General features: G+C 41.4%; 1 protein-coding gene across 3 annotated transcripts in view; it reads right to left on the bottom strand.

Moving 5' to 3' along the window:
• Positions 1–1541: 1541 nt before the first annotated feature.
• Positions 1542–13342, bottom strand: part of TTC29 (tetratricopeptide repeat domain 29) — a 112989-nt gene continuing 101188 nt past the window's right edge. For all 3 annotated transcript variants that reach the window (XM_083755830.1, XM_083755829.1, XM_083755831.1), the window contains exons 12-13: positions 3104–3167; positions 1542–1746 (exon numbers count right to left, since the gene is read on the bottom strand). In XM_083755830.1, the coding sequence (XP_083611956.1) occupies position 1746; positions 3104–3167 (65 nt within the window). In that variant the 3' untranslated portion in view covers positions 1542–1745. The remainder of the gene's footprint in view (positions 1747–3103; positions 3168–13342) is intronic.

Below are 13342 nucleotides of genomic sequence, written 5' to 3'. Positions count from 1 at the left end.
GGTTCTGCCCCCCTAACAAAAATTTTGACTATGCCCATGAAGCGGAGGTGGGGAACCTCAGGCCTGGGAGTCAAATGTGGTGTTCCAGGCCTCTCTATGTGTCTCTTAAGATCCTCTCCGAGACACACTCCTCTTCAGGCACCTGTCTCTCCCACCAGTCTTGCTTCACATCCTTCTTGAGTGCTATTTGCCTTGCTGGGATGTGATGGACCTTGTTTCCCTGGCTGGAGGACACAGAGAGGGGTATGTCTACCATAGAAAGGTAAAATTTACACGTATTTCTCCATCCACATTTGCTTCTGGCCCTGCTCACTAGTGGCATACGGCCCCTGGAAGATTGTCCAGAAGGAAATGTGGCCCTCAGTCTGAAAAACAAACAAACTCTGCTCCTGCCAGGAAGGCTTGCAGTGCAGAAGCTCCGAGGAATGGGCCTGACCAAATGGGGGCGCTCTGAGAAAGAACAGATAAGAAGAAATCAGGGGAGAGATTACATGGAAAGGGGAGGGGCTTCTCTACTTCCTTACCAATGACTGATCACGCTGCTCACTCATTGTCTTTTTTTGCACTAGGTCTAAATTTAAAACAAAAGCACAAGGAAGGTGCTACAAAGCAGCAACAATAAATTGTGGTGCTTTGCAATCCCCTGTCTGTGTTGGGAGAGGTGCTTGTTCCTTCCTCCTCTTATGGGCCTGATTGGCTGGGTTCATTCTACACCAATGTCCTACAGAGCAGCCAAATGATGTGTTTTGAGTTGTCCTCACAGTGTAAAGGTAAAGGTAAAGGGACCCCTGACCATTAGGTCCAGTTGCAGACGACTCTGGGGTTGCGGCGCTCATCTCGCTTTATTGGCCAAGGGAGCCGGCGTACAGCTTCCGGGTCATGTGGCCAGCATGACTAAGCTGCTCCTGGTGAACCAGAGCAGTGCACAGAAACACCGTTTACCTTCCCGCCGGAGTGGTACCTATTTATCTACTTGCACTTTGACGTGCTTTCGAACTGCTAGGTTGGCAGGAGCAGGGACCGAGCAACGGGAGCTCACCCTGTTGCGGGGATTCGAACCGCCAACCTTCTGATCAGCAAGTCCTAAGCTCTGTGGTTTAACCCACAGCGCCACCCGCGTCCCCATCTCACAGTGTAAGAGGGGTCAAAAGGCAGAGCACTGAGTCTGGACACCCTGCAATGGAGGCAATTTCCATAAGGTTTCTAAAGTTTGCAGCTGCCCATGAGCATGCCACAGACACAGAGAAGATGTGTGTGCAGCAAAGCTTTCTTCTGTGCTGCTGAAAGAGAATCCAGGAGATCATTGTGAACTTGTGAAGTTCACTTGGTAAGTTCCGAGGCAGCACCAGCTATAATCCTAACGGACAAAATGCAAACCAGTGACACATGTACACCTGAGAATATATTTAGTGTTCTTTACAGTATCTAGTTGAACAAATCCATCGCATTCATTCATTTTGATGGAAATGGAGGCACCAAGCAGTTAATTGGGGGGTCACCTTGTAGAATAAGGTGCCAGTTAGGCAATGAATAAAAAGTAATTTTCTTTTGGAATTCTTTTAATGTGCTGCTGTATGTTGACAATTGTGGATATGAAAGATAACACACATTAAAACATGTATCTGATTATACTTGCCATGTGCTCCCCTATTAATGTTCCAAAATGAAATGAAAACTTTCATTGTGCTTCTCCTAATAAGTATCTTCTTAAACTCATTTATCAGCTTCAGAAGCTCTCCCATAGCTCTACAGAATGGAAAACAAAGTGAAACGAAGTTAACTGATGTTCACATTTAGCTCCATTTACATCCCCTTTAATTCCTATACTGGACCACCTATCTGTCTGCTGTACAGACAAATATGTACAATATAAACAATGGAAGGCAGCAGAAATTTATAAAACTGACAATATTCTTCCTAATAGTCATCCTATGCCCATGTAAGCCTTAAAGGAAAAAAAAAAAGGAAATATACCACATACATGGATTCAGTTAACTCAGAAATCTCTGAATTCCAAAGGCTCAGTATCCAATATTTACAAATTACTAATAAGCTAGGTTATGGTTCCTCCCAGGGCCTTAGGATATCCTGTGAGGGTGACCTTGAATGTCAGATTGATTAACATGAACGGGATCAAATTTGTATAAATGTTTCACTAAAAACTAAATAATATAGGATTCAGTAATCCACTCTAAAAAAATACTTAGGTGGTATTGGACTCCAGAACACCTTTTCAAAGTCAATAAAATATCTCTCCACTAAACTGACAAGGCTGTAATACTATTGGAACTTATATGCATATGTGGTGGGAATGTGAAGTTTTATATAGTTTTTGGATTAAGGATTTTACCACTATCTCTCAAATAACAGATAAATCACCAACACCAGATCTAGTCTTGGCCTTGCTTTCACAGAAAGCAATGCAAATTCCAGAGAGTCTTTTTTTCATGAGCAGCAGCCACAACGTAAATAGCAAGTCAATGGAAATCTCGTTCATCTCCCATGGTTGATTATTGGTTTGATAGAGTCTGGGATATAGATCTCCCAGAACGTCTCACCTATAAAAGAAAAGTAACCAGGGGAGACTTCAAATCAGATCATTTTTATGCTATTTGGCCTAATTTCTGATATATCTCAATATAATAGAGATGGAGCACAGATCCCCAGAGGTTCAATTATATTTGTGGAGATGATATATTTTAGAAGATTAGGATAAAGTGATTTCTCAATGTCTTGGACTGTGATTATAAAAGAAGCATTGCATGAATCTTTCCTTTCCTTCTCCTCCTTTCTAGTTTTCCTCCTGCCTCCTTTGTATCAGTATGCTTGATGTTGTTTGTATTTTGTCTTTATTTTAAAATTTAATAAAGTTTCTTTAAAAAAGTTAACTGGTTAACGTTGAATTGTAAATGCATTTCTAATATAGCTTTATTCATTCCATTAGGAATAAAGTATCTGGATAGGATAAATCAAAAATGCGTAATAAAAACATATCCACGATTGGGTTAAAACTATTTTTACTGACATCCATATAAGATGTAGAATTGACAGTATATACAGATGTGAACAGAATGGATATCTAGCATATAATTAAAAAAATTACCAGACGACGTCTGAAGCAGTAGTGGATCCAAGTACACGTTCAACATTTTCTTCTGTCTTGCCACCTGAAACACACATCAGTACTTGAGATGCTTCACTTGCTACAGAGATTACAGGTGGAAGTTTCACTTGCTGAAACAGAGTGCAGAGTGGCTCTACTTGAGACCTTCCCTAGTCCCAGGTCATCACTGCTTTCTACACATGCTACAAAGCCCTACGCAGGCATTGTTTCCTTGCATATAAACAGCCACAGGAAGGTCAGTGGAGGCACAATGCCCAGCCATGCCCCATGTTATCCCTGGGCCCCTTACAGGATGGGGGTCTGAAAGAGAACTGCCTCCTAGATGGGAAGGCTCCCCACAACTTTGAAACACATGTGCACCATCAGTGTTCTAAGCTGTGTGGGGAGCTTCCAAGAGTAGAGGAGGCTCCTTGCTTCACACCCTCACTCTCAAATCCATGGAGGGCTGTATAATAGAGGCCCAAGGTGATGCACTAAAGGGGATTGGGCTTGGCAGCACATCTCCACTCTTCCTCATGCAAGCCTATGCATTTGAGAAAACAGAAAGCAGTAAAAGCGCTATTGTGACCAGTATAGCCAAGGGAAGTGGGGACCAATTATTCTGCAAACTCCCCTCCCCCCCGGTTCATCAGGTGTTTCTGCTGCCATGTGCAGATTTTATTAGTGATCGCATTTAATCAGCATGCCAGCATCACTTACTCCCAGTGATACCTACCGTGCTAACATTGTATGCTCTGGCCTATCAGGAAAATTAAGAGATCAGGACGAGCAGAAGTTTCAAGAAAATTGGAGTAAATATTTGATGTATATAAGAAACAACTGTAAATCTTTGAAGACACTGGTAGGGTTGGAATAACTCTTACAGCGTGTAGTTGATAATATGATATATAAAGTACGTAACATTAGAATTTTATTTGATACTTACCAAAGAAATGGAGGGAACTCAGAGGCATGATAGAGTCTTAGTTAAATATGTAACCTATATATGTGTAATTTATGAATGTATGTATTTTTACTGAAAATCAATAAAAATTTAATTTGCAAAACAACAACAACAACAAAAACATTGCATGCTCTGGCACCAACCACTTCTGGAACCAACCATTTATACACAATGCCAAGCATGTGAAACATTGCACAGGGTAACGGTCCTTTCAAAACCACTCCCAGCATTGTTTTTAAACTAGGGATAACATTTCATGTGAACTGCAGGCATTGTGGTCAAATATTTTGTGCATTTTTTGACACTAGGGTGGTTCATTAGCTGTAAAAAAAGGGTTTAAGCAGTTAACACGTCTACATTTTCATCAGTTAATTGATTCATTTATCATTTAGAGACCAAGAGATCTGTCTACAATCAGACTCCCACTAAAGGTGACTTTAAGACATATTGAAGGAAACACAATATAACACTCCATTTAATAAACAATAAGTTTCTCCTTAAGAAGGAAAGCCCTCTTAGATATTTTCCTTTTAATTCCCTACTATAACAGCACACCAGAACTTTATTAAAGTGTCTTAAAAAATAAGCAAGCATTCAGCTTTGCCAATAAATTTTGTGCTCACTGATTAAAATTGGTCCCTACAATTTAACCAGCCAAAGCTTTACTTGATTAATCCACCAACTAAAGCTTGCAGCTCCATTTCACAAACATGCTTTGGAATTTCCCAGTAGTTTCTTCCTATAAGTAAGATGTCAGTAATGACAGTAGCTTCTTAAAAACACACAGTGAACTGCCTTTCTCTGCTGAGCTATATCTCAGTGCTGTGGGCTCCATTTGGGATGTAAAACTGACTGGTCTTCTTTCATCTTAGACATAGAGTTACAGTCTCCCAACCCAAGCAACCTATATAAGACATTTTATTTAGACATAAGAGAGACAGATATTCCAGGCAGGCAAGGAGTCTTCTACCATAGCTGCATGGTTCAGAAGAACCCAGAGTTTTTGAGACGACAGCTTTCTTAACTCAGAAACTGAGATATAAAAAAATATAATTCCAAATTGACCACATTGTAGAGTGCCAGAGTTTGATTAGTGTTACAACTTTGATCTATGCACCACAGGAAGAAGTCTGATAGGTATTGCCATGGGACCTTAATTTTAGGATTAATCAAAGTGTTGGGTATTCATTGTACACTCACCATAAACTGAAACTTTCTGTGTATTGAAAATAACTCAGAGCCGACTTTCGGTAGCAGCCCATTTTGCTGAAACATCTGAAGCCCATGCAACATAGAAATATGTCATGTGTTCAAGTTATGCTAATCACAGTATTTAATATTATAATATGTTATTAATCCAGATGCACATACCATACACTAGTGTTCCCCAATCTGGTGTCCTCCAGATGTTTCAGACAACTCCCATCAGCCTCAGATGTTATGGCTAGTGGTCAGGGATGATGGGAGTTGTAGTCTGAAACATCTGGAGGGCACCAGGTTGAAGAAGGCTGCTAGAGGCCCCATCTACATAACATCTAGTTTTAGCAAGGACCTCATTAGCAGCCCAGCAATTAGCCTGGAAATTTATGTACCCTTGGCTAATTGATATCAGTATTAGAGAAGCATTGAACCTTTTGTATGGGAAGGAAAGTTATGCACAACTTCAGAGTTAATTGTGACACCTTCCAAAAAAGTATGGGCAGAGCTCCTTTGAAGCCTGTGGAGAAGCAGTAATTTAAAAAGAAAGGAATAAGTAATTTATAAAGCAGCCTTCCTTTCCCTATTAGTTTTCCATTACCCCTTCATTTTTATGAGTGACTTCTGGTGTATGCAGATAGAGTAAATAGGCAATAACAAATGATAGGAGTTAATGTTACAGAGCTGAACTATTTACATAAATTTAAGCAATAGTATTCAGTCAAATTGCTCCTTCCTGTACAATGCTGTAAAAATATGACCCTTCCTCTCTGCTTCCTCAGTGAAAACTGGTTCAAGTTCCAGTTAGCTCCCATTTCCCTGGCTTTCTGATGCCACTCCTTGGTCTTCTCACTAGCTTTCTCCAAAATTCTGTCACCTTTTGTTGCACAGGCCATGTGGTCTCTGTTAAACCCATTCACTGTGACCCTGACAACTGGATCCAGCATGACTTTCTCATTCCTACCTTCAAAGCCCTCCCTTGCTTTACTCTTGCTTTACTCCAACTTCTTATTCTGAGATATCTGTGCCTGCAACCTTCTCTTTTCCAGCCTTCCCACCCAAAGGTTTCCTGCTCCCTTAAATGCCACTGTTTTCACTCTTGCTACTCCCATTTGCTTGGAACTCCCCCACAGAAACCTAGGATTGTCACCTCTCTCTTTTCCTGAAAACTCCTCCTAAAAAAATGTGATGCCTTTGACACATCCTCATCTTCTACTGAAACAAAGCATACAAGTAATGGGCACACACACGTTCTTCCCTGTTTCAGCCTTCAACTCCTGTTTCCTCTCTTCTCCTCTTGTTACCCTATAAAGTGCCATGATACAGTCACAGACTCACAGAATCAAACAATTGGAACAGACTACAAGGCCCATCTAGTCCAACCCTCTGCAATGCAAATATTTGACCCAACATGGGGCTTGAACCCACAACTCTGAGATTAAGAGCATTATGCTCTGCCAACTAAGCTACCCCGGTTAACAATAGTATCTCTTTAACTTTGTAGGTTTATTGCTAATTAATGGTCAATCGTTATGTTGCTTTAAGACAGGGGTAGCCAACATGGTGCCCTCCAGAGGTTGCTGAACTACAATGCCTTCATGTGCTATGCTAGCAGGGGCTGATGGGAGTTGTAGTTCAACATCAGGAGGGCAACATGTTGGCTATCCCATGCTTTAAGATAACCAGCAGTTGAACACTGAACTATCACTTCTCTCCCTCCCCTGCTTCTTTGCCCACCATTTCCCCCCAGGTCCAACATTTCAATCCACTAGACTAATATAAAAACTGAAAATTCAAGAACTTTGGAAAATTTAACCCATTATGTTTTTATGGTACTCTGGATATTCACAAAATTATATGCACAAGTTTCTCACACTGAAGCAGTTTCAAAGGAAATTAAACCAATAACTGAGCCAATTTTTATTCTGCTTGTTATGCTATATTTTAAATATTTGAGTATAGCACACATAAAATAAAACTCAGGTAGTATTGCTTAGACTTGCAAGATTTTCATGTTCATTTTCTGTAATTCCATTTGTTGCCGTCTGCACTATATTATTTGTTGACGTGTGAGTTATCACTTCAATAAGTGTAAGTGTAAACCATATACATGCTATTTCTATAGTAACATACATTTGATAAAATCTGACCAGGATCTGACAGGATATGCAGTCTCTTCGATTTGGCATATTTCAAGTGACAAGAAACATTTCCTTATTCTGCTCTGAAGTTTATTTGAATTTTCAAACAGTCATGCTTTTGCGGTTTAGCAAAACACAATAAAAATCACTGTGGGAAATTGCCACAATTAGACATGGGTATAACCTCTCTGAAGTTCTCCTAGCACAGTAGGGTTTGCACAGTTTCCATGTATCTCCATGGAGATGGTGCAGGAAAATCTCATGGAATAATCTTAATATCTGTTTTTAACCAGTATTAACAGCACAGTTACTAATTGCTGCTGATTTTAACTATTATCAGAGGTAAAGGTCTGGAAACAGTGGCGGTTTTATCTGGTAGCTTTATTAAGATCCAGATGAATGAATATGTAAAATTTGGCTAGGCAAACCATTTTTATCTAGCACATTCCATTAAAAAGAGAGAGAGAGTATGCAGTAAACAGCATATAAGGGTTGTGTCAAAGTTTACAGAATAGGACCCTTGGTAGCTAGAATAACATTTCCACAACAAATCAAAGGTATTGTTCTCAACTTACATGAATATACAGTAGCCATTACCTTAAATTTAAGCCTCACAATGAGCGTCAAAACCACTGTGGAGATATGAAAGCCATATTGTATCAGTGCAGTCTGCAGAGATTTTTTTCTTGCAGATTTGCTGTGCTGAAATATATGTTGCACTTGAAAGCTAAAGGGATTACTTTTGAATAGTCATCACAAAGGTTGATTATATTCGTATATCATTTAGCTAGACCCTGCAGGCTATTATTCCATTAGCTGTGCTTGTCCACTCCTGCCCTGTCAAAAAGTTGATCATGTAATGTGAAAAGGCCAGACAGTGTGTTAAACTATGAGAAGTGCTTCAGAAAAGCACAAGAATACTCTATTTAAAAATAATTATAACCCTATTCAGGTGGCAGTCCTAAGTGTATTTATTTAGAGACAAGCTACACGGAGCGACCGGGTTTATGACTGGGCTGGAGAGTCTAGCAAAGATAAGTACAAAGTATGAAAGAAGGATTACATGAGGCCAGGGCTTTTTTCAGCCAGAACTCATGAGAACTCAGTTCCTGCACCTCTCAGGTGGGCACATTGCCATTATAAGAGAACAAAGGAGTTGCTCATGGTGAGTTCTGGCACCTCTTTTTCTAGAAAAATAGCAATGCATGAGACTACTATACATAGTTCAGCTATCAGTTAAACAGTTCAAAAACACATATTAGGTGTCGAGGGTCTACAGAACTGCTGGATTCTTTAATCACCCTGTCAGCATTCCAGAATAGAACAATTTTAAGTCAGACCTTAGCTTGTCTTGGAGGCTTATTTAGGGCACCAGGGCAGGTTCAGTTTTGCAGCTCTCATTGGCTTTGTGTCTGCTGCTTAACACAAGCAGGTAGATTCAGCCTTTGAACATCCTCTCCTTTCACCATTTCTCTCAACCTGTTGTCCCCCTGCTCCATTCTTCATTGTTCCCAAGGTTCTGCCTTGGAGTTCAAACCATGTTTAATGCCAGGCAGTGGAAGCTGGTGGCACTTTGACTTGGCAGGGCTGCAATTTCTAACTTTGTTGTTTTCCTCACAATAGGGACTTCTACAGCAAAGCAAAACAAGCTTCTCCAAGTAGGAAACACTTCCTGCAGCTTCTCTTGATGGAGAGGTGTGGCCATCAAGGAAACAGCTCTGAGCATCCTCAGAATAGATATTTACGATTCAGATAGGTATATTAGGTGTGCCCTTGCAATTTCCCTTAGTAAGGAAATGCCCTGGTTTGCCCTAATGGACCAACCTTCTCTGATGCCAGGTCCCTGGGGAGACACAGAACTGGGAACATGCTTAGAATTTGTCCCCTGCATAAAAATGTCTAGGCACAGCTCTGATGTGGATCAGTAAGCTAGATCTTCTAGAGTTTAACAGACAAGCAGTCCTGTGTTTGGTGGATACAGGGAACAAAACAGAACAAATGAAACAGAACAGTAATATTAAATAATAAATACCAGAAGGAAGCCATGCTAAATTTGTTGCAGCAAAAAACCCATGGTGTCTTGTGGGCACCTTGAAGACAAAGGATTGGATCTTATGAGAATCTAACTTAAGGAAGTTCATGGAAGTCAAATATCCTCTTCCTCTGTAGCCAGCTGCTTCCCACCTCATAAACCTCTCAGGACAGTTGAACAATGTGAGATACATGGGATGTAATCCACTGGGAGCGGTCAAGTACAACATTACAGTGGTACCTCAGGTTACAAACACTTCGGGTTACAGAGTCTGCTAACCTGGAAATAGTACCTCGGGTTAAGAACTTTACCTCAGGATGAGAACAGAAATTGCACAGCGGTGGTGCGGCGGCAGCGGGAGGCCCCATGAACTAAAGTGGTACCTCAGGTTAAGAATGGTTTCAGGTTAAGAACGGACCTCCGGAATGAATTAAGTACGTAACCAGAGGTACCACTGTACCTGTTCTGCTAGAGTGGTCATGCAGGAGATGTTGGTCCAGTCAGCTGAACTTTCTGTTACACCTGGCTGGAGCATTCTTCCTTGCATGTGACTAGTAGGTGGGCGTGACCTTTCCAGACCTGGTAAAAGGCCAAGTCACACAGCCACCTCCCTCTTTTTGATCTTCTTTTTCGTCCTGCGAACTTCCTGATTCACCTGGACTGGACTGCTGGCTGCCAGCCATCAGCCCCCCCCCCGCCAGGTTATCTCCCATATGGGGTAAACCTGTTTGTACAAGTTTGTAACTTTAAGCTTAAAGCCTGCCTTCAGGGATCACACTGTGCTCTGCCTGATTGCGAGTAAAACTACTTTTTGTTCCTTATGAATAAGACTGTGGTGTCTTTATTCTTTTAGGAGGGATCAAAGGGGTCTTACCAGGAATAATAGAACATATCTCAATCTGGGCAAGCCAGATTGAATTGTCTATTGTCTTAAGAGGCTCACACAAGTCTGCAACCAGTTTTCTGCTGCGTAAGGGGGGAATGCTCTCTGCTGTATAAAGAAACTTGCTAGTGTGAGTTAGGAAGGATATTAATGATCAATGTATTCTCTCCTGCCACCCTCAACATTTCACAAGATAGAGCACAGGGTGCTGCTGGGGGAGGGAAATCACCCCCACATCCTACCCTATATGGTTCAGAAGGACCACATGATCCTCCAGAGAGGTTTTTTGGGAGCATAGGAGGATACAGAGTATAGGAGGGACAGGAAAACCTCCTTTCACGAACCTCCTTAAGCCTTTCAGATTTATTGCTGCATAAACATTTTTCACTAGGGCCTACTGTCCGAAGAGAAATTCTAAAATAACCAACTACCGTTGATTCCTGTCACCACAAGGTATGTTAGGAGTCATCTGCAAATGAATACAAAACATTCTCTCATCTTCCATTCCCTTTTATATCACATTTTATATTACAAATTGTAATTTTTGTGCTGAACTTCCTTTGTGCTTAAAGTCGGTGCTGATTAGTTGGCACAGGAGAAGACAAAACAACTGCATTATCTTAGCTCACTTACTCTTCAGATATTTCAGCCCAATCTAGATAAAATAAAGTACTAAATAGAAGACTCAGTGCTTCTTCCAGAAGACTTAAGGCAGAGAATCTTCTGCTTTTATTATTCAAAGTTGTTTAATGTAGATTGTAAAGATGTTTTATTTGGGTCTCTTTGAAGCAATGTATTATACAGAGCCATGAACAAGTCTTTATGAGCACAAGTGGGAGTCCTAAATGAACAGCGTTTGGAATGTTTGACTTTGAATAGGTAGGTTTATATGAGCAGAAGGCTTGATTGTTGGGGCCCAGTTTATGAATTAGAAGGAGGATTTATTTTATACACCTTGAAATGGGAAGTCAAATCTTTTGGGATCCCGGTATGCACAATTTTTTAGCAGAGATAGAAAACCTAATGGAAATCTCTTCTTCTGCCACTATTATTATCTATTTATTGAAAACAGTTTCATTCAAACTTCTTCATGAAACTATTGTGGCTGTTAGGAGCAACTCAGCTTGAAGTCTGAACATCTTTCTGGCTCTGAAAAGTAAAAAGGCCTCAGAGTCTCCAGAATAGTGTATTCTTTCTAATTTGCGTAATGTGGTAAAATGTGTGCATGGATTTGTAACTAAGGAGGGAAGGTGTCTTCGCAAAATTCAGTTTAGGTGAATTAAAAGGCAAAGCTCCCAGATAATCGAGACTTTTTATGTAGCATTAAATTGCTGAGTTAGAAGAAGAAGAGGAATTTGGATTTGATATCCCGCTTTATCACTACCTGAAGGAGTCTCAAAGCGGCTAACATTCTCCTTTCCCTTCCTCCCCCACAACAAACAATCTGTGAGGTGAGTGGGGCTGAGAGACTTCAAAGAAGTGTGACTGGCCCAAGGTCACCCAGCAGCTGCATGTGGAGGAGCGGGGAAGCGAACCCGGTTCCCCAGATTACGAGACTACCGCTCTTAACCACTACACCACACTGGCTCTTAAGCAAAGATATGGAATGTATTTACACCTGATGAAGAACCATGGCTCAATGATATCCCTTTTCCATGCAGAAGGTGTAATTCAATCCAACATCTTTAGGTAAGACTGGGAACCCTGGAGAGCTGCTGCCAGTATATCAGTATGGATCTGGATGGGCCAACGGTTTGGCTTGGTGGGAGGCAGTTTCCTCTGTTCCCATTACAATTATTTATATACCCTGCCTTTTAGACTGTGAATCCTTCCAAGGCAGCTTACAAATAACATCAATGCTCATTTTAAAACAAAACAAAACAATATCAATATATAGCAAGTCATAAGACGTCTTCCTCATGTTAGTTGGTTGTAGTTGACTCAGCAGTGGGAGAAGTACAGGCCAGCTAGAACAGGCTGTGGTGACTTAGGTTTTTATATTTAAAAATCCATGACAAATTTATGAAGAATAAGGCTGCTAGGCATGCTGACTGTGCAAAATCTCCATCTGCCAGGGACTGGGCAGAGGAGGAATGGTGGAGACTGCCTCCCCAGCCTGACCCTTCCAGAGAAGAAGACGACAGTTCAGAATTACAACAGGGGTTTGAGCGAGGTCACAGCTCAGAGGAAGATGAGGGGGAGAGTTGGGAAATAATGGGAGAGGAGGAGGAGGAGGAGGAGGCAGAACTGGAGTAGCAGCTGGCTGACACGTTGTCACTAGAAAGCATTCCAGACCCACCATCTCCCAGAACCCGGCGAGCCTTAAAAATAGGAGAGCAAAGGGCTCAGAAGCAAAAGACCCTCAGTGCCAGCTGTAGAAGGGATGACGAATGAGGAAGTGGGAGAGAAGGGGAGGGGAAAATTACTCAGAGCAATGCCATTATTCCAAGAAGCCACATTCCCAAGCCTCTCTCTGTGAATACTGAATAAAAGACGATGGTAAGGACTTTCCCTTGTCTTGTCCATTCCTGCCAACCTGTTGTGGGGGTTGGTTCCTCTGCTGCCTGGCACCATCCTTCATGTCCCATAGGCATCTGGTTAGCAACTGTGAGAACAGGAAGCTGGCCAAGATGGGCCTTTGGTCTGATCCAGTAGGGCTCTTCCTAGATTCCTGATCGGCATATTAGCAGTAGTGGTTCTTTTTGTGCGTGTGCAGATGAACAGAGATTTGTCTTTGCTGGAAATGTTTAAGGTTTATTCATTACAGAGGCCTCTTCTCACACCTGTCTGCTCCAGAAGGCCTGTGTCTTCGTTTGCTAATCAACAGTAACAAAATATTAGTAAGAATGGACAGTGTCAGTCTGAAGCTAGAAACTTTTGTTCTGGCAACTCTGACAATATTTTGCCTAGTTGCTTACAGACCGTGTGCCATCTGAGTTATTTAGAGATCACACCAAGTTTCCTCCTTGAAACTGGCTTTTCAAGATCTTGGCAAAAGGTATTTTATGAGGGTACTGAAACT

The sequence above is a fragment of the Podarcis gaigeae genome, assembly GCF_964106915.1.
Source record: "Podarcis gaigeae genome assembly, chromosome: 9".
In the NCBI taxonomy this organism is placed as follows: domain Eukaryota; kingdom Metazoa; phylum Chordata; class Lepidosauria; order Squamata; family Lacertidae; genus Podarcis; species Podarcis gaigeae.
This window is presented reverse-complemented; position numbering and strand designations above follow the sequence as displayed.